At 48.9% G+C, this 22,500-nt stretch overlaps 1 protein-coding gene across 3 annotated transcripts in view; it reads left to right on the forward strand.

Annotated features, from left to right (window-relative positions):
- LOC125029165 (E3 ubiquitin-protein ligase SMURF1-like) overlaps positions 1–22,500 on the forward strand; it is a 90,346-nt gene that overhangs the window by 6,376 nt on the left and 61,470 nt on the right. For all 3 annotated transcript variants that reach the window (XM_047619009.1, XM_047619010.1, XM_047619011.1), the window contains exon 2: positions 20,328–20,366. In XM_047619009.1, the coding sequence (XP_047474965.1) occupies positions 20,328–20,366 (39 nt within the window). The remainder of the gene's footprint in view (positions 1–20,327; positions 20,367–22,500) is intronic.

Consider the following 22,500-nt stretch of genomic DNA (forward strand, 5'->3'; position numbering starts at 1 on the left):
TGCATTGCGATGATTTTATTGTTGGAAGGGCACGGCGCTGGGGCTACAGTGACGCAGTAGCGATGCAGCAGTGCCGTTGCGCCTAATCTCCATCAGTCCTCTTGTGCACAAACCTCCACTCTGCCTCGCGTAGCCCTGCTGACAGCCGGGCGACACGCGTCTCTGCCACGTGTTCCCGGGTTCAGCGCCGTGAGCGCTCTCGTGCGCCAAGCGGAGACGGTCGAGGGCGCCTTCATTGTTCTTTGCTCTTTCCGCTTTCCTCGGTGAATATGTTTTGATAATAAAATGCAAATATATGCTACCAAGGTATCAAGGACTGTTTGTATGTATCTTGTCGAATTTAATTGCACTATTTTGAAGTAAGAAGCTCCAAACGTAGACGAATGACCTGTAGCTTGCCAGCAGCTGTTCGCCGGGAACACGCGACTGGGAAGGCCACGATTGGGTGGCTGTCGTGAGGCTGCATATCCAAGGATGCCATTTCCCCGCAGCCGCTCCATTCTTAACAGGAAATCGGCGTCCATATATCATCCAGCGTCTCTTCTTTCCTCCTCCTCCTTCCCCTTTACCCTCACGTCTCGCCTCTCGCCTCGCCCCTTCGTGCTCCCTTCGGCTCCCGCCTGTCCCCTCCTCTTCCCTGTCGGTGTCGATCATTAACTTCTCGCTCAAATTCTCGGGCGATTCTTGTCACGCCCAAACCAGCCGTCTTGATAAGAGTGGATGAGAGCATGCCAGGCAAGAGGAGCTGGGCGGTTATTATCATTAGTGGATAAGGTAATTATCTAGGGTAAGCGGAAGGTGAGTACCAGGTGTTGTGTGACGAGAGCGGGCGATAGGACTGGGGGAAGGAGGGGCGATGGGGGGGGGGGGGATTAGGCCACATTAGTCAGCATTGGGTTACAGGTTAATTCCTCACAACCGGCAGTGCCTCCAGTTCACTCCTGTAGGCCTACTGCTGTAACTTTTGGGTCAGCTCATTTATCCTTTGTAATATGTAGGAGTTATAGTACATTTAAGTGCCTTTTGGTGTTTCGTAATAAAAGTTTGGTCTTGTGTGATTCACATTGGCTTTACTTCCGCCTAAATATTATGGTACGTCTCGCGTCATGGCTGAATGATTCCCTTTTGATCCCGTAAGCAACGGCTTATATATCCGTCATGATGGTTCTTCTTACCGTGTATATGTTCTGAGAACCTCGGTAATTTCCTAGTATTATTTACGAAGGAGCAATAATTTAATGCCTCGTGCTCAAAGCTTCACTCACGCTCTGTACGTTTGGTCGCGACCCCCGGACGGGGAGGGCGACTCTACCGATCCAGCTAGACTCATCGGGCGGAAGTCGAGGCGAAATGCGTTCATACAATAAAGTCACGCGACCCTGAAGTTACGCAGGCGGCACACGAAGGTTGCAGAGGCTGTGTTATCGGAGGCTGCCGGTGAGACGCAGTTTGTTTGGTGTTTTTACGATGGTCCCAAGAAAGGGCGTGGCCGCAATAAGGATCTGATTGTGGTCGAGTGAGTTATAGGGCTACGGCAGACACGGTGCCACCTAAGCCAGGTAAAACTCACCGTTGGTTCACCTTTTAGCGTTTCTTCTACGTTTAAAGTAGGAATACGTCGACAGATGTTATATCTGAAGCTGACCAAAAGACATTTAGGTTTGTTAAAGCGGGACTTCTCTGGCGGCTTCATAAATATTCCTTGTTTTGTCTGTCACGCCGGGATTCCACCGCCCTGTCAACTCCTGATATGCACGTCACCCACACGGCTGTCACTACCGGCTTGTGTTGGTCATGAGGTGCATATCGGCAAGATTTCTTTGACACCGGCTGACACATGAGCGAGATAGTGGCGAGAGGTTCTGTAGGTGATGTAGTCGGTGCATGCAAAGGAGCACGCATGAGAGAGCCGGGTAATGACGGCAATCCGCAGTATACACACGGCCGAGATGGGGCCAACGCATGGACGCCGGCTTGATATTCAGCTCGAGGGGTTCGTGTGTGTCATTCCCCGGTGAATGTGCGAGCGCAGACTTGGCATTCAGATCTTCGCTCGCTCTGACGGAATTTGAAAGTGAAGGTGAGACGGTTGATACATCGCGTCGGGGAGAGCGGTGGGGGAGGGGGGGGGGGGTGAAGTGTCTCTGTGGAGGAAGATATATATTGGGTTTATATTCTTCGATTTTTTGTTTAAAGGATGGTGTGGTTATCATCTGTCATCTTCAAGCCCGTGAAGATGGCAGATCTGCATAGGTATGGTTAGTTCAGCAGATGTGCTTAGATTTATGCACACAGACATGCACACTTTACCGCGCATACATACCGTGTACATTTGGCACCTGGATATTCATACCAAGTGTTACACGTCGCACATACTGTAGAGACAGGCCTGTATTTTTTTTATTTGAAACCTTCAAACTGTATGTTTTCTTGTAATTGCTCTGACATTTATCGCCATGAGGCCATTCACTTAAAAGTCATGACATTTTTTCAGACGAGAATTATTGCAGTCACGAGCAAGAGGTGGTACAGTAGAGCTCATTTTGGAAGCATAAAGAAGAATGTATTCTTTAGTCGATTTAATTGGTGGTACTTTAGCTTCGTAAAGGCAAGGCTTGTTCCAACTAAGCTACCTCTAGTAACGTTATTCCAAGATGTTAGCAATTGATAAAAGGGAGAAAATTAAGCGACCTTAAGTTTGAAAGACCAGGGTAATATATATATATATGCATAAACATATACATATATATATATACATACATACACACTATACGTATATATATTTATGTATATATACATATATATACATATATATATATATATATATATATATATATATATATTTATGTATATATACATATACATACATATATATATATTTATGTATATATACATATACATACATATATATATATATATATATATATATTTATGTATATATACATATATATATATATATACATACATATATATATATATATATATATATTTATGTATGTATACATATATATATATATATATATATATATTTATGTATATATACATATATATATATATATATATATATATATATATATATATATATATATATATATATATATGGTTTTTATTTTTGCGGAGTGGTATTGCACCGTGCCGGCCTTATTCCTTACGTCAGCCACCGTGGACATTGCGTGGTATCCTTACTATGTTACTGCTTGTCGGTGTAATCTGTGACACGCGAAAGATGAGAAGGCTAGGGAAGTAAGTCAGTCCAATGGTGCATGTGAAAGTAGGAAGTGAAGTACATGAGGATGGAAGAAGTTGCTTTACAATATAATAGAATTGTGTGAAAACAGAGAAAGGTATATGTTAGAGAGAAGAATTAGTGAAAAAAAGAGAGATTGACATGTAGGCCTATGATATAAAAAGATGGGGATAAAATCGGTAGAAAGGCGAAGTATTACGTGAGACACGTAAGATCCCCTCAGAATTGCTCAAATCCACCTGTCATGAATGACAGGATGACATTACGATGTGCGTGGACTGCGTGCTAACGTCTTAACCCGAAGACGGAGCATGATGACCAGCTAGACCTGTATGACGACTCTGAGCCTTTGAGAACGTGCATGGTGATCTCATGCCTTACATTGGGAGGCACTGTATCAGAAGAGCTCGTACTCACCGACCAAGTTTGGCCAAGTGGCGGGACGAGCAGCCGTTTCGGAAAGGTCAAAGGAGATGCGATAGGTGTTCGTGACGCTGAGAGCCGAAGCACAACGAACTAAATATTGACTTTTTCATGGAAATACTATCCAAGGGCTGTCCGAGACGAGTTAAGTCGACAAGGGAGGATGGATTTCCAGGTTAGGGAAATGAGGTGGCTTAAGCAGGGAGCTTAAAAGGATAAGGAGTGATCGAGACGACACGGATGCAGATGTTGCAAGTGGCTCCTCAGGAAACCACGAGCTAATATTTTACGAAGCTGGAGTGAGGAGCACAGGTGCCAAGCTGAGCCGAAGGGACTGGACGATGGCATAAAGGGGAAGAGGAAGTGTAGTGTTCACGGTAAACCGCAAGGCAGCTTTTGTAACAGAATCCTCGTGCATTGGGAAATAGAGAGATGAAAATGCGGCTTCATATCGTAAGACATTCAAATGGGATTTTTGCCTCCTTGAGATGATGTCTGCATAGATCATCTACACGATTTTCTCTCTAAATTGGACCGGAATATCAGAAGAAAATAATTTGTTTTGTGCAAGACATGCTTTTCACGCAAGAAATTTAGTAAAAAAGAATAGCTGTCGACCTAGTAAAGCTATTGATGCTGTTCTTCTAGGTCGAATATGTTTTCAGTATATTTTTAAAAAACATTTCTTAAAGTGATATGCTATATTCCGAGAGCATTACCTTCTTCCAAATGTTAAGATGCGGTTGAATTATTCGCGCAACTGTCATGGCGGTGCAGTGGAGTGTGTGTAGCGGACGCCATTCGTCGTGTTGTCGGCTGGCTTTGCGGTCCTGCCGTCGCCTTCTGCGCGGTTATGGGAAAGGGTGGGTGAGGGGGGCAGGCGGGGGGGAAGGAAAGGGGCAAGGATTTCGATGACGGGCAGGTGAGGCGAGCCTAGTATGTCTGATGTGTGGACTTGAGCTGGTAGAGGGCAGACAGACAGACAGACAGACAGACAGACAGACAGACAGACAGACAGACAGACAGACAGACAGACAGACAGACAGACAGACAGACAGACAGACAGACAGACAGACAGACAGACAGACAGACGGGCAGATAGGAAGGAAGATAGGCATGTATATAAAGAAGCAAAGGCAGTGACTAACAAGTGATTGACATCTCTTCGGTTGACAGGAAGAAGGGCGGGGAAGTAAGGAAGTCATTCAGCATCTGTGGCTAGCGGATGCGTACATAAGTAAACAGACAGGCAGGCAGACAGACAGGATGGCTGACAGGCTGGGAGGCAAATAAGGAGGGAGCCGAGGAGGGAGAGAGACAAGAGGGGGAGGGAGGTAGACAGGCAGGCAGGCAGGCAGGGTAGCCGGCCGCCAGTCCCCGTTATAATAGTGCTGGCGCGCCTCCTCACCCACTTGCGGGGCAGGCAGGGCTGGCACCGCTTGCTTTTGTAATGCTCGCCACGACTCCGCGTGCCCTGGACTCGCTTGTGCCCACGCCAGGAGGAGCTGGAGGTAACGGGCGTGTTGGTGCATTCTCATGTCCGAGCGGGCCTGGTGTTGCAGGAAGGGCGATCGGGCACAAGGGTTCGGGGCGGAGGCGAGATGGATGCCACTCGACCGGAGGGATACAACGGAAGGCGGGCTGGTCGGTCGTCGTGCAGCGTGGGAATGTCGCTGCATCGCCTTCTGAAAGATGACAGTGAGGAGAGGAGGAACATGCCGAGTAGCGCTAGCGGGAGCTTTAAGTCGAAGTAGGATTCATGTACCCACATTAAAGGGAATCAGACACTATTCTTGCAATGGTAGTTATTTTCCACCTTTTCGGCATTACAGGAGTTTCTGAGGTCAGAGTAGGAAAAGGGAGGGACTCTGTGCGGCCGAGTGTGGGGTTGTCGACTTGAGAATGCACTTCCTGGGCACAGCGGCGAGGCATGGGGGCCTAAACGCTCTCATAGGACCGACGATTGGAAACGGTGTCACAGATCAACAAGGGCACGTCATGGTTGTCAGTATATATCTATACTATGTATACCTTCAGAACAACTGAGCGACAGACGTGCAGACAGGTTAGATCGTAGTTCCAACGACTGATCCAGGTCCGGCTAAATAACTGGAGGAAGGGGTAAGGCTGGATAGATATCAAACAGGATTAGCAATAGAATAAAATACTCAAGAGGAAGACCGAAAATTGACTCACAATTCCCTTTCCGTTCATCTTTGCCAAAGTTGTGTTAAACCGAATGTAGAATATCGAAGAACAGCCCGAACTTTGTGGACACGAACGCGACCAGTAGTGTTGGTGACTGTGCGGGGAATAAGTAAGCTAACATTAATTTAAGTTTCGCTCTGTCAGCCTCCGCAGAGCAAAGGCCTGGTCATAACAAATAGGGCAGATGTTGGCGAGGAGACCCGTCACACTCGGTCTCCTGCACGGGTCCTTGTGCTGGGTGCGTGAGCTGTGCACAGGTGGCTGTGTCGGCCGACCTGCATTCACTTCGCACAAAAACCAACCCGCCAACCTCCCCTTCTTTCCTCTCCTGCTCTCCCTCCCTCTCTCCACCCGTCTCCCCCGCCGTCCCTCCCTCCTCTTCTCTCTCTCTCTCTCCCTCCCTCCCTTCTCTTCTTTCTCTTTCCCTCTCTCTCTCTTTTTCTTTCTCTCTCCCTCCTCTACTCTCTCTCTCCCTCCTCTTCTCTCTCTCTCTCTCTCCTCTTCTCTCTATCTCCCTCCTCTTCTCTCTCTCTCCCTCCTCTTCTCTCTCTCTCCCTCCTCTTCTCTCTCTCTCCCTCCTCTTCTCTCTCTCTCCCTCCTCTTCTCTCTCTCTCCCTCCTTTTCTCTCTCTCTCCCTCCTCTTCTCTCTCTCTCCCTCCTCTTCTCTCTCTCCCTCCTCTTCTCTCTCTCCCTCCTCTTCTCTCTCTCTCCCTCCTCTTCTCTCTCTCTCCCTCCTCTTCTCTCTCTCTCCCTCCTCTTCTCTCTCTCTCCCTCCTCTTCTCTCTCTCTCTCCCTCTTCTTCTCTCTCTCTCTCCCTCTTCTTCTCTCTCTCTCCTTCCTCTTCTCCCTCCCCCCCTCGTTTCTACTCTCCTGCCCCCCCTCCTTCATCCCTCCCTCCGTGCCCCCCCTCCTTCATCCCTCCCTCCGTGCCCCCCCTCCTTCATCCCTCCCTCCGTGCCCCCCCTCCTTCATCCCTCCCTCCCTCTCTCTCTCTCTCCCTCCCTCCCTCCCTCCCTCCCTCCCTCCCTCCCTCCCTCCCTCCCTCCCTCCCTCCCTCCCTCCCTCTCTCCCTATCCTTCCTTCCTCTTTTCCTTTTGATCTCCTCTGTGCTTCGGATTTCCTTTTCCATAAGCATTATCTCTTTTCTCCTGCACCCTTCTGTTTTATTTTCTGTGTTTTTTTCTCTTCCTTTATTCCCCACCCTTGTTCTTGGACCGCACCATCCCCATTCCCGCTTATTATTCCCATTGCCTCTCTACCCCTACGTCTTCCCCTCTGGTACCGGCTCAAGACCAACCGCGCTCGTAAATCCTCTTGTCATTTTCGCTTTCTACCGTTTCTGTCGCCGCTCCACAAAGCCCCGTTTTGGCCACTGTCTCTTCCCTTTCGACGCGCACACAACGCACCGTAAATGCCGTTGACATTCGACGTTGGGGGAGCAATATCTTCCCATTCTGCATTAGCTCTTGACTTGTATATCCAATTCTTCGCGCGCATTCTATGGAAATCGTTGATTATTTGACTAACCGAGATGAAATGATAATAATAGGTTTGATGATAATACTCTCATGAATTAATATATTAATATACCCGCCTGATCTCCTTCGTAATGATTTTCTAGTTGTTTTTTCTCTTTCGCTTAAAAAAAATCCATTTCCCTTCCACTCAATTCTCCATTCATTGTAACGGCCTTCATACACTTATTTCCGAGGTCATCGAGGTTTCTGCCCTCGGTAAGATGAGCTGCACATCCTTCTAAGATTCATGCGATCGCTATCAAGTATGCCTTTGCCTCCCCTCCCCCCCTCCACACCTCCTCTTCTCTTCTCTTTTCATCTCCCTTCCTCTTTCCCCTCTAGCGTCTCCCCTCTCCTCTTCATTCTCTCCCAATCTACATCCTCTCCTTCTCCCCCCCCCTTCCCTTCCATCCTTTCCGCCTCCCCCCATCCTCTCGTGTCCGTCCCCTCCATCCTTTCCTCCCGTCCCCTCTCCCTTTCCCTTCTTCCTCCTCCCACCTCTCCATCCTTCCCTTCTACCCTCTTCCCCCCTTCCCCCTTCCCCCTTCCCCCCTTCTCCCCTTCCCCCTTCTCCCCTTCCCCCCTTCCCCCCTTCCCCCTTCTCCACTTCTCCACTTCTCCCTCCCTAGACTACCCACTGTGAACCATGGATGGCAACCAATTCCTCCACAGAAGCGTCAGGAAATAAGCTCTTCAGTTGGCCGAGGTCCTTATCGTGGGATATTAATCTCGCCAACAATTGGGGTTTCAATTTTGCTTGTGGTTCAGAGGGGGCGATCTCTGGTTTTGAGCTTCGGTTCACAAGCTCGTCGGTTAGAAGCTTTGCTCGATTTCTTTTATTACTTGTTTTCAGATTTTGTTGTTGTTGTTGTTGTTTTTAGTTTTATAATTGCGGTTTCTGTGTTTGTTTTTTTAATGTGTATGTTATAAAAGCTGTTAGTTCGTACACATTTTTATTTATAGGTGAGAGATTATTCAGATACATACTGATAGACAAAACGAGACAGGCATCCGACCCTGCTGGTTTTGAGACAGACTGAGAGGGACAGACAGAACAGATAGCCAAGCAAGATACTGGTAAACATACGGCTATACAGACAGACAAGCGCACATGCAAACAGACACAAACAGGTGAATATACAGAGAAATAAAGACAATTGAATAAACAGACTTGAAACAGCCACAGAGAGACAGAGGCACAGCCACAGAGAGACAGAGGCACAGCCACAGAGAGACAGAGGCACAGCCACAGAGAGACAGAGGCACAGCCACAGAGAGACAGAGGCACAGCCACAGAGAGACAGAGGCACGGCCACAGAGAGACAGAGGCACAGCCACAGAGAGACAGAGGCACAGCCACAGAGAGACAGAGACACAGCCACAGAGAGACAGAGAGACAGAGGCACAGCCACAGAGAGACAGAGGCACAGCCACAGAGAGACAGAGAGACAGAGGCACAGCCACAGAGAGACAGAGGCACAGCCACAGAGAGACAGAGAGACAGAGGCACAGCCACAGCGAGACAGAAAGACAGAGGCACAGCCACAGCGAGACAGAGGCACAGCCACAGAGAGACAGAGGCACAGCCACAGAGAGACAGAGGCACAGCCACAGAGAGACGGAGGCACAGCCACAGAGAGACGGAGGCACAGCCACAGAGAGACAGAGGCACAGCCACAGTGAGACATAGGCACAACCACAGAGAGACAGAGAGACATAGGCACAGCCACAGAGAGACAGAGAGACATAGGCACAGCCACAGAGAGACAGAGAGACATAGGCACAGCCACAGAGAGACAGAGAGACATAGGCACAGCCACAGAGAGACAGAGACACATAGGCACAGCCACATAGAGACAGAGAGACAGAGGCACAGTCACAGAGAGACAGAGAGACAAACAGTCGAATAAAGACAGAGAGACAGAGAGATAAACAGTCGAATAAAGACAGAGAGACAGAGATACAAACAGTCGAATAAAGACAGAGAGACAGAGATACAAACAGTCGAATAAAGACAGACAGCCAGAGAAACAGAGAAATACAGACAAGTAAATAAAGAGACAGAGACAGACATAGACGCAAACATAGACGCAGACTTGAAACAGTCGAATACAGACAGAAAGGCAGATAGAGAGAGGCAGACGGCCAGTACTATTGCGAAGAGATATAACGGACAAGCATGCAGACTGGCAGGCAGGCAGAGAACATACAGGTGTAAGAGTTAGAGGGTGGGTCCGCATCGGCCTGCAGTAACGTGAAGTCCGCTGTAATCGGTAAAACTGCAGGATGAATAAGCAGAGGCTTGCCTGTAACTTTGGCTTTCCTAATCTTTGATTAACGCATCGAACGCGTGCGTCGGAGCCGTCGGCACATTTCCTCCCGGCCGCCGACGAGCTCCCTCGCCGCCTCGTAAAATGGACCCGGAATAGCGACGGCGGCGGCGTCGGCGGAGGAGCGCGTGATGTATTCCCGTGCATAGTTCTTCCTCGTGTGCGTGACTGACCGCTTTAAAATCCTGGGGACGCGGCGAGGGCGGGGTTCGAGGCGACGCGGCGAGATATAGGAGAAGGAAAAGTGCTAACGAAAGGCGAGAGGGGGATTTTTAGTGGATTCGTGTAGATTCGGAGGCTCGACGAGATTCTTGGCTGGTGTGAATCGTGGATGAGTTGGAGGGAATAGGCGTGGGGAGTATGGTAGCTCAGCAAGCCCACTTTTTGTAATTGGCAAAGGAGTGGTCTCACTCGGCGTGGTGCGACTAGTAAGAAAACGACGTTTTTTTAGGCGTCGAGGTGGTTGCGTGTGGGTGTGTCGATAGCCTGCGATGGGTGAGGGCAGCAGGTGATGGCGGTGCGGTCGGGAGGGCCAGAGGGAGGGCGAGGTAAGGCACTCAGAAAACAAGTTTGAATGGAACTTTATTACCTCCAGGGAATGTGGCAAGGGAGATACGGCGGCCGAGTGTGGTCCAACTTCCTTCCATCTTGAGGCCACACCCGCGTCGCCGACCACGCGAGGCGCTCAGACGGGCATCAACACTTTTCAAGCCACATATGTATGCTGCCATTGTTGCAATATTCCTGACGTCACTGTTGCCCCGGCCGCGTACTCCATATTAACGTCGAATGATGCCCTTCCACGAATGTTTGGCATCGCCCCTATATTGCGAACTGAGGGAAGGGCCAACTATCCCCTTTCCGTCGGAGGCTTTTGCAGGAGAGATGAACTTATTGTGATACACGGTAGCGTGTGTCCTCGGGCTTCTTACCACACGCAATTCGAGCTGTATGCATCACGTCGACCAGAAGACAGGCTGCGATGTGCGGACGAGTTGCCCGATATTCTGTATCCGTGCGCGTGCTTTGGTGTCGCAACTTTCTCGGCTTTACCTGCGCTTCTTGTGTCTTCTGTCAAGATATAAAATTGATCGTATTTTCTTACATGCGGGCACTCACGCACGCATTCGCTCTAGCATACATGCTTAGTAATTAACATGAAACACACACTCACTCACTCACTATATTTGTTTGTTTGTTTGTATATTTGTTCTTGTGTCCGTACATACATATCTAACACTCATTATACGAATATAGGATGGTAGGTGACGACAGTTTTTTTTTGCATTAGGGTTGCCTAAAGAAGATTCCTTAAGGACTATAGGGAAAAATCTTTAAAACTCGACCGATATCACCTCGCTACCGAGTGCCCTGCCCCGAGACTTAGAATGGGGGCGTGGCGGTGCGTCGCCAGGCTGACTTTCGAGTAATTGAGGTTGTGCTGCTTATTGTTACAATGAGGCCAGGTTTTATGCGTGTGTTGACTTATTGTTGATTGTGCCGTTATCGTTGTCTTCGCGAAATCTACATTGCTATTTGGACTGAACCCGGAGAACTGTCTTAGTTGCATCAGTTATTTCTTCAGCGGGCTTTTCGGAAGGGTCTGTTTGTTTGCGTTTTCTTCGGCGTTGCAGCGCGGGCGTGGGTGAGGGCGGGCTACGTGTTGGGTGGGAGCAGCATGAAGGTGACGGTGTCCGCCCCCGTTGGGAAAGTCACGCTAACCCTTTACCAATTTCCGTTTTGAATTTATTTTTGCGGCTGAGGAACCACGGCGTTCAGGTTATATATATATATATATATATATATATATATATATATATATATATATATATATAATGTGTGTGTGTTTTGTACCATAGATATCACACACACACACACACACACACACACACACACACACACACACACACACACACACACACACACACACACACACACACACACACACACACACACACACATGAATATGCAGTGTAGGATTCCATGCGTGTAGAGGAATTGTAAAATTGTTAGAATATTTTTTATCTCGTTGGTGAGGGTCTCGAGTCGCACATTATGCAGTCAGTGTTTAGGAAGAAAGGTCACGCCGGGTCAGCATCAAACGTGGCCAGATGGCAAGGCTCGCACAAAGGGTCTGTTGTTGTTGACAGTTTGACGATACGGGGATGCCGTGCGAGGGTCACCGGAGGTGTCATTTGAGGGCGTTCCTGGTATGGTTGAGTGGAGGTGTCAGCAGTGGTCAGCGAGGAGGACTGAGTGATGTCACGGAGGGTAATCCTCGGTCTCTGATGAGGGGACGGTTTTTCTCCTCCCGGTTCGCGTCATGTTGGGTGTCGAATGTGAGCTCCCTCGGCCGGGCAAGGGGCCTGAGGGTCACACGGGTCAACCAGGGTCGGCCTGGGACGGGTGAGAAGGGTAAAGTGCGTTGACGGGGCGGGGGGGAGGAAGGGGATGTACACAGTGAGCTTAAGGGATGTTTAGTGTCAGGTGAAAGGTTCTGCGTGTGGAAAGTAGATTTTCTTTTATGTCTCTGAAAAGTCACTGTGCGCCAGAAAGCCCCATTCTAAGACGAACATGTACATTGAGGGCACCAAGGGAATAGGATAATTTGTTGTTTGCCCAAGCGAGTTGCCTATTATAGCTGCGTGAAAAGAAGGAAATGTGTAGCAGCAGAGGAGGTTTTCTTAGGATGTACTCTTTGTAGTTGTTAGCATCTCCACCGCAGCCTTTTCCGGTGTACGCTTCGTTCTGTGTAAGTTACAGACTTCTCCATTTTTTCGGTGTAGGTTTGGCAGCGGGAAGTGGAGACGAAGTGACGAGCAGGGTCAAGTGACAGGGAAGATTCACTGTAAAGGGGTTTCTGGGCGGAGATTTGGGTGAGGGTAGAAGTGCGGTCACATGCCCCACAGAGGGTCAGGTCACGCACCGCTGCGCTATCGTTCCGACAATCTGTGTCTCTTAACCGATATTTCGCTAGAAATTGTCAAATACATCATTTGGCTGGGGTTTGGAAGAGGACGTTTCGGTGGCCGACATGAGGGAGGAACTTCATTTTCCGAAGAGCTACTTCGTAAGAAAAACGAGCAAAGTTCATTCACATCTCAGGTGAATGGACCTGTAACCTCTCGAAAGTGCAGGGCACGTCGGTTTGGATAAAAACTTTGTGCTTTTACGTGAGAACATATGGTATTGGAACTGATAAAAGGAACATTCATGGGTTGTCCGTTTTTCATGGGAAATGAACTTTGTGGCCATGTGCACAAGCTGGAATAAGCTGGCGCCTGATCAACTGTGTAAAGGATGATGCCACAGCTGTAGAACATTTGATGCGAGTCTTCCTCTAATGATGAGAGAAACTCTTGATAGCGCATATATAAATCTGATTAACTTAATAATTGGCAGCTGCGTGCTCGCTGCACCGGAGCCTTCGTACTTATAATTGTTTATGTTCCGATAGCAGTGGCAACAAAGAAAAAGTTCAGGGGAAGAGCAAGTGACTCTGAGAGCTCTTGACATTCACACTCAAATGCCGAGTCTGGTGCTGGACTGCTGTAATTAGGGCCTCGCCGACCCATCTCGCGCGTCCATAAAGCTCAGTGTCCCCTGCCCTGAAAAGCCTCGGCGGCGCCGCGCATCATCGCCCTTTCCCCGCGTGGCCAGAAGGGCGAATTTGCCTCCGGCGACGATGAAGAACGAAGTGATAATTAGCTACAGATCACAAGAAGCGCTCTGGAAACCCGCGAGAAATCGGGAAGGGATTCTGACCACTGGCACACGGGGGGCATGCTGTTGTATTTTTCCCGGCGTGACATTCGAGGACCACGAACGCAAAAAGAAACTCGACGTTGTTGCCGAGGTCGTCCCGGTATGGTGTTTGGGACGCCGGGAATGTTTTTTCCTCGGGCTTCATGAGTTGATTGGATCCCCAGAACTTGTTACTTCTGGCGTATGATGATGATGATTATGATGGTAGCTGGGGAGGGGGAGGAGCGCTAGGCGAAGGTCCCGGGTATGTGTATAAGAAACTGTAGGAGTGGCAGAAGAAGGCCTTTGAAGTTGGGCTCGGGTCTTGTATAGGAAGTGTTGCCTGATAAAGACGGTCTGTAGTACTCGGAGATGTTAGGATGTGATCTCTTAGGAAACAGTTCTGGCGTCCTTGGTTCTGTTTAAATAGTTCACAAGTGTTATTTATTCCGTGCTGACCTGAACCGTGTAGGGCTGCTTTGATGCTGGTCTGAATTGGATGGAATGGAGTTAAATGTAGACATGTCTGTGTTGGTGTTACTTAGTCACCGCCATTTATCAAGTTAAATGAGTCATTACTAAATTTAACGTTAGTGGGTTCCATCCTTAACACGGCATTGTTATCAGGCTACACTGAGAAACAACGGGGTTCCAGGTTAGCTTAAGGTCAAATATCGCCCCAAAAATAATACATTTATGGGAACGTCGGAAAGAAATAAAAGGCAAGTACTGATGCTCTCGGGGAGGAGGGAGGAAGAAAGGACGAGGAGGGTTGATGGAAGGAGCAGGGGGGGAGGGGCTGAGACCGAGGGGGGAGGAGAGAGAGTGGGCGGGAGTGGGGGAGGGGAGGCGGGCGGGCGGGCGGGGAGGAGAGGAGAGGAGGTTTTAAGATGGGTGAGTCTGGCTGTGGCGGCGGCGTGTCGGGGAGGTAGGGGGGAGGGGGGAGAAAGGGGGATGACTCACGAGTCGGGTCTCATGTCGGTTCACAGTTGTAGATCATCTGCGTCAGGGCTTTCTTGGCTTCTTTTATTTTCTATTTGGTCTTATGAATGCGACGAGAAAATGCCCCTGACCGTTTATTTAGTTCTACCAAGGAAGTTTATCAGATGAGGGGAGGGTATTGTGGACAGCTAAATATAACGTGTAGTGATCAGTCTTAATTACTCTCAGTAGTGTTGGTGCGGTGTGACTGACCCGCTCGACTGTAGCTCTTGTTATCCGGCGGAGCATATAAGTGTAGAGATCTGTGAATGGTGTTCGGGCAGGTGTCACAGGTCGCCTAAGTGGCCGAGTAATTCACCTTAACACCCGCTTTGTTATTCTAATCCTCACCCATCGCTCGTCGGCCGCGGAGCCACGCCTGCTGGCCGCCGTCTTCCCTCTCCTCCTCCTCCTCCTCCGCCTCCTCCTCCTCCTCCTCCTCCTCCTCCTCCTCCTCCTCCTCCTCCTCCTCCTCCTCCTCCTCCTCCTCCTCCTCCTCCTCCTCCTCCTCCTCCTCCTCCTCTTCCTCTTCCTCTTCCTCTTCCTCTTCCTCCTCCACCTCCTCCTCCTCACCTGTGAAATAGTCCTCGTTTATCATGGCTCCATCCAATATCTGTAAGTCGGTCCTTGGCCCACGTGTGCTTTGCTGGACCATCTTAGTCTGGCGGCGCTTCATCTGCGGGCCACTCGCGCTGCAACACATTGTTCGCAGCTGTGCCATGTTCCCCTCTGCAGTGTAATCGCCTTGATCCGTCACAGGCCCATAGCTGTTCCTTGAGCCTACGATCTACAGATGTATGACACAAATAAAGTATAAGAAGCCCCTGCCATAGCTTGGCCCAAGACATCGCAGCTTTTGTGCTCTGACTACTGACATTACCCCTACCTATATCAATCACTTCGCAAATAGCATTTTACAGACGGTAATGAGGAGACGATAGATAAATTGAAGGTTGGGTGGAGTAGCTCCCCCTCTCCTTTCTCCCCTCCTCGCCCCTCCCGCCAGACGCGAAAACCTTTGATTCTCTTGTTTGCGGCCTCTGCCTCCCCTCCCCCCCTCCATAACCACCCCTTCCCTTTGTCTGAGCCTCAGTGTTGTTGTCTCACATTCCTCGGGAAATGACCAACGGCGCTACATGTTGTGAAGATCAGGGATGTAGGCGGGGGTGGGGTTGTAGCGGGGGCGTGTTGGAAGGAGGGTTGGGGTGGGGTGGGGGGGGGGGCGAAGGGATGATTAGACTGATCATAGGAGCGAGGGTGGCGAATTGGGGGATACAATAGAGAGGGCGCCGTGCAGATGCAGGAGGAACCGGGGGAAGGACGGAAGGAATCAGGGAGAATAGTTGCAAACAGCTGGGAGGGGAACGGGTTTAGAAGGGCGGACACGGGGGGTTGTATGACAATCTGCTTTGATTGTTTATAATACACATCTTTTTCACTGCGACCCGATGTTGACCTTTCGCGATGATTGCGTGGTCGCGGAGCAGGCCCATGGCGCAGTGGAGATGTGTTGTGGTGAGCGATAGTGGTGTAGTGTATCCGCCATCCGACACCACCATAGCCTAGTGACAGGGCAGCGCAGTGTATCTACGGGTATCGAAACGAGCGCGCCCCTTGTCCTGCACGTAGGACGCTCGCTGCTCGCTATCATGGGCCGATTTCTTTGGTCACGGTGCCAGGTCGGCCGAGCGCGATGTCCTGACAGCTGAACAAGCCAACAGGCAGCTATCGAAAAAAGGGTCAGATTACGAACATCGGGAGATAGACAGACGAGGTCGGAGATAGCTAGCCAGTCAGACATTAAGTAGCTAAAGCAGACAGACAAGTCAAGGAGACAGACTCATTGGCAGACGCAATTAAGTGCAACGATCCCCAAGGGAGACGTATAGATAAGTATTGATTTGTGAAAATAATGATTGGGAATTTTTTGCGCTGATTAGAGGTGCCGGAAGGACAGTAAATCTCCACGGTGCCACACGAACGGCGGAGATACGCGGTTGCTTGTTTTGTTGCTTCGACCAGGCTGCTGTGGCTCTGGCGTGCTGTTTCAAGGGAAGGAGTACATGGTGCGTCCAGCCAGTGGCAGTGGAGAGGAGGGATGGGGGCTGCCAAGGTCAGTCTGGTCGACCCAAGCATTATTACCTGACTGATTTGATCGCACTGCCAGTAGCATTGCACTCGCAACATTTCAGGCAGCTTTTCGCGAATGATTTTAAAAGGGCCGCGCGATTTTCTGGATTCGATATGCAACATAACGGAAAGTGTACCAAATCACCCGGCGGGTTTCCGTGATGTTCAGTTGTGCCAAATCAAAGTGCAAGATCAGAGTTCAAGGATAGTCTTACATTTGGCTGGTGAGTGACCAGTTTGATCGGGTGAGCGGGTGAAGACGAAGCATATACCGTTATAGTAGACAAGAGAACATACAGCGGCGTAGTTGTAGAGCGAGGCAATGTAACAAACTCTCACACAGCTAAGTTTTGAGTTGTTTGTTTTCGCAGCTCGTAATCTCCACTCTTATCCGTGGCATTTCTGGGCGAATGTGTGCGTCGCGACCGGCACCTCAAGACCTCCATTGTCGTGTTGATAGTTTATGGTGTCAGAGAGTTCAAAAGCAATTCAGATCCGCCTGTATGGCCCGCCGCGCTGCCTCCTGGCGACCCAAAGAGAAGACCGCGGTCAGAAATTAAGCGAAACTTTTTACGAAGGGTAATGTAGTGTGGGCGTGTCAACATGTTGTGGTTGGGAGTGTTGGCGGTGCAGCGCTTGTGTCAAGTACAGTTTGTGGCAGTCCCAAGGACACCGTTAATGGCAGTGTCTCGACGCTGTTATACCAAAACACCGCCTGCTCCCCCCCTTCCAAGTATAGGGATGGGCAGAGTGGGGCCGTCGCAGTGACGGGGAATTAGCGCAAACACGCTACCATTCACTCACCCACTCTATTCACCCCCATTCACTCACTCACTCACTCACTCACTCACTCACTCACTCACTCACTCACTCACTCACTCACTCACTCACTCACTCACTCACTCACTCACTCACTCACTCACTCACTCTTCCATTCATTTACTCGTTCTCTCATTCACTCATTCATTCACTCATGCATTCACTCATTCATTTCCTCATTCATTCACCCATTCATTTCCTCATTCATTCACCCATTCATTCACCCATTCATTCACCCATTCATTCACCCATTCATTCTCTCTCACATTCTTTCCATTTCTCCCTCTCTCCCTCTCTCCCTCTCTCCCTCTCTCCCTCTCTCTCTCTCTCTCTCTCTCTCTCTCTCTCTCTCTCCCTCTCTCTCTCTCTCTCTCTCTCTCTCTCTCTCTCTCTCTCTCTCTCTCTCTCTCTCTCTCTCTCTCTCTCTCTCTCTCTCTCTCTCTCTACACTTACACACACACACATACACATGCACATACACATACACATACACATACACATACACATACACATGCACATACACATACACATACACATACACATACACATACACATGCACATACACATACACATACACATACACATACACATACACACACATGCACATGCACATACATATACACATACACATACACATACACATACACATACATACACACACACATGCACACACACATGCACACACACACACACACACACACACACACACACACACACACACACACACACACACACTCACTTACACACATACTTACACACACACTTAGACACACAGTACACATATAACACCCAAGCCCACGCCAAGCATCACATAAAACACATTCCTAGATGCGCCAAATCGTCCGTTGTGTTTGCCTTTGGTATGTCTATTTTATAAATCTCTCTATCTGTCTTCCTATTTCTCTATCTAATCTATGTATTTTGTTTACTTGTTTATTTATTGATTTTAGTCTGAGGTGGAAAGTGCTGGTTTTGGAGTCGGGTTCTCGAAGGGCAGATTCCCTTGTTCCGTAGTCATCATCCTTGTTCCGTAGTCATCATCCTTGTTCCGTAGTCATCATCCTTGTTCCGTAGTCATCCTTGCTCCGTAGTCATCATCCTTGTTCCGTAGTCATCATCCTTGTTCCGTAGTTATCATTCTTGGTTCGTATTCATCCTTGTTCCGTAGTTATCATTCTTGGTTCGTATTCATCCTTGTTCCGTTGTCATCATCCTTGTTCCGTAGTCATCATCCTTGTTCCGTAGTCATCATCCTTGTTCCGTAGTTATCATTCTTGGTTCGTATTCATCCTTGTTCCGTAGTTATCATTCTTGGTTCGTATTCATCCTTGTTCCGTAGTTATCATTCTTGGTTCGTATTCATCCTTGTTCCGTTGTCATCATCCTTGTTCCGTAGTCATCATCCTTGTTCCGTAGTCATCATCCTTGTTCCGTAGTTATCATTCTTGGTTCGTATTCATCCTTGTTCCGTAGTTATCATTCTTGGTTCGTATTCATCCTTGTTCCGTTGTCATCATCCTTGTTCCGTAGTCATCATCCTTGTTCCGTAGTCATCATCCTTGTTCCGTAGTTATCATTCTTGGTTCGTATTCATCCTTGTTCCGTAGTTATCATTCTTGGTTCGTATTCATCCTTGTTCCGTTGTCATCATCCTTGTTCCGTAGTTATCATTCTTGGTTCGTATTCATCCTTGTTTCTTATGCACCCTTGTTTCTGATTTATCCTTGTATTTTTTTTATTTATCAGTGTTTCGTGATCGTCCTTGTTTCTTATTCATCCTTGTTTCGTGTTTATCCCTGTTTCGTGTTTATCCCTGTTTCGTGTCCATCCTTGTTCCGTGTTCACCTTGTTCCGTGTTCATCAGCCTTGTTTCGTATTCATTAGCCTTGTTTCGTATTCATCCTTGTTTCTTATTCATCAGCCTCGTTTCGTAATCATCCTGGCCGTGGCATTTCCGTAGCCAGGCGTATATCGCTACTTTTCACTACACAGTTTTGGATGAGGCTTCTCGCTTATATTATCCTGCTGTTGATTCAGTTCCTTGTTAGTCTGTGTATTTAGGTTTCTTATTTGAAGTTTGACTCTTTCTCTCTCTCTTCCTCTCCTTTTCTTGTCTCCCTCTTCCTCCCCCTCTCCTCTCTCCTTCTCCTTTGTCCCTTTTTCTCCCTCTTTCCATTCCTTTCCCCTCTCCCTTCCTTCGGTATCTCCCTCCCTCCCCTCTCTCTCTTCTCCCCCTTCCCTGCCCTCTCTCCCGTCCCTCTTAATTCATCCCGTTTCTCTTTCTTGTGCCCCTTCCCTCTCCACCCTTCATCTCTCTCTTTCTCGACTCATGAATTTTTATTTCCCTTTAGATCTCTCTTTCCAATGGTCTCTCTCAAGTCTCCTTGCCTTTGTTTCCTCTCCGACGCCTCCACACTCCAAATCGACCGTCTCCCAGCGTATTGATTTATGCACATACATACGTGAAGCGCGTGGCGGCATTATTTCCCCGTAAGTCAATCCAGGGTACACGGCGCCTCGTATCGTGTGTGTGTTCCCAGGTTCGTCTGGCTTCCTGTCTCAGTATTTTTTTGTTTCTTTTCTCACGTGATGTGATTGTCCGCTTGGTATTTGTGTCGTCGTGCTAGCTCTTTCTTTCCTCTTTCACTCACCCAAACGTCACCTTTGTTGGACGCCGGTGTTCCTTTGGTGGAAGTTGGTAGGCCCGACGTTCCCTGCCCCGAGGCCGTCCCCGCTCCCCGTCCACACCCCGGTGACAGCCCCACCCCCTTTGCTTCGACTTGCCGGCTCGTCTGGCGCCTGTCTGTCCCCACGCCCTTCCCCCCTCCCTCCCTCTTTGCACGGTAGGCCTAACGTTTACACGCTCTTGAAAGCGATCGAATGTGGTGAATAACGTAACTAATGCTGTTGTTTTTTCTTCTTTTCCAGTTCTGTGCGCGAAGAACCTGTCCAAGAAGGATTTTTTCCGTAAGTATCAAGCTGGAGCGGTTCGCCGACTCAGGATTGCGATGAGTGGATCTGTCGATAACGATAGCCACGCGGACTCAGGATTAATGCAATTCTTGTTTCCACGGGGTGTAGGTCAGGAAAATACTCTTTAGATTAAGGAAAGATGCTAGGTAAATGCTATCGGCTGACAGCAAGAGCTGGAGAAACAGTGAAGGCCAGAAGTAACGGTCGAGCGAAAGATGAGAGAGGTAGACAGGCAAGATGTAGATTTAAGTTGGAGTGAGTAAGAGGTGAGTGGGTGAGTAAGAAGTGCTTCTTGTCGGAGAAATATGTGTAGGCGGATACTTTGCTGGAGTAAGATATGAGAAATGTTGAGCTTCATGAAAGGTATGCACGAGTACGAGAGACGGACGAGAACTAATTGTGGATGAAAGATGTGAAAGTAAAGCGTGAACGTTGGGAATCTGCTTTTAAAACCGCCTGAGAGCGAGGTAGCAGTATAGTATACAGGATGTGTTAGCGAGTTTCGTTAGATGGATTCGGATATACATACACATGCTTGGGTACGCGGGTCAGAGTTGGCGCTTAGAGGCTCATGAAAATGAATATCAAGTAACGAGGGTTACAAGGAGAGAAATGCCCAGGGAAACGAATGTACGAGCAGAGTTAGCAATGTTACTTTCTACAATTTGTCTGATATTCCCACTTGGCATCGAACAAGTTTACCACCGCCTTGGCTGCCTCACCAGCAGTACCTGTCACTACCAATTTCGCCAGTACCAGCACACCACATGCGCCGCTGTAAAATTTGCGCGACCCTGACTGCTAGTACCAGCTCGGCAGCTGCACCCACCAGTGGCTGCCCACTGTAGCCATCCATCTGTGTTGTAGCATCCTGTTAATTATCGGTTGTGCAGCGAGCGCGGGTGAGCCACAATACCCGGCTCTGCACTCTTGCCTGCACAGCGTTAGTCGCTCATTCATCTCGCCGAGCCAGGACGGCCGTGCGCTAGGCGTGCGTCCATTGTTGGGGATGTCGGGGTACGGCTTCGTCATCTTTGTATCTTGATGACGGATCTTGATAGATTTTAAGAGATAGGTAATGGAGGATAATGGAGTTCCTCGCGTTCGAGGTGGCCGTAACTCTTTCCAGTGTGCTTGCTATAAAGATTTTTTCGGTCCGGCCATCGCCGAGGCAAGTATCGAGTTGCGAGAAGGCGAACCGGCATCAAGCTACACGGCCGCTGTGCCTTCATCACCAGCAATCTCTGTTTAATAGCCAGAGAAGGCTGGGCGTGTTGCTAATTAGATTCCATATTTATATGTGAATAGCCGAGGCTGTCTCCCATATTTTCAGGTGTTTAAAGAGAAGACCGGTAAGTCATTCATTCGCCTGATTACACATCCTCGGGCTGTTGCAACACATCACATCTCCCCGCTTCCCCGCGCCCAAAAGGCCGAGGGTGAGGGAAGAGCCAGCAATTGTAATAAAGAAGGAGACTGAAAAAACCCGAGGAGAGGAGAGGAGTCTTTAATATTTGAATGTGTTTGTTTAGCCGCCAAGCCTCCAGGACGCCTCGTTCGGGTGGATGACAACTTCTTCCTGCATCTGGCCGGGCGCACTGACAAGATGCAGTCATTTTGGCGTTCGCAACCCAAGGGAAATACGTCTTGGACATATTTTTTTTCTTTTAGAGTAAATATGCTCCTGCTTCGGACAGCGCGAAGGCCTTTAATAAGAGAGTGGTTCTCGCGAAATGAGGCGCCCGGGGATCCAGCGCCAGAACCTCTTCCCCGACACCCTCCGGCCGCATCTGCAGGCTGTTTACTCGTTCCGTGCGCAGCGCTATTGCATCTTGCAACCTATGCTTAACTAACACGACTCCACCGATCTCCCTTTCGTTCCCACAGTGCACGGTGCACGAGGTCCTCTCCGCGTCCATGCCACACGCATTCCATTATGGATAATGTGACTTTTTTAACGAAACAGTAGGGCGTTTGAGACTGGTCGGGGCACATTTCCATTAGCTTTTTCTGACTTGGGTGCGCGCTTTTAATGGCCCGATTCAACCACGGCGAAGTTACAAAGTTGCACGCTTATTTTTTATTTATTTTTTATCGCGGAATGTAGATCACGTTTTCTTATCCGATT

Source organism: Penaeus chinensis, chromosome 9, assembly GCF_019202785.1.
Source record: "Penaeus chinensis breed Huanghai No. 1 chromosome 9, ASM1920278v2, whole genome shotgun sequence".
Lineage (NCBI taxonomy): Eukaryota > Metazoa > Arthropoda > Malacostraca > Decapoda > Penaeidae > Penaeus > Penaeus chinensis.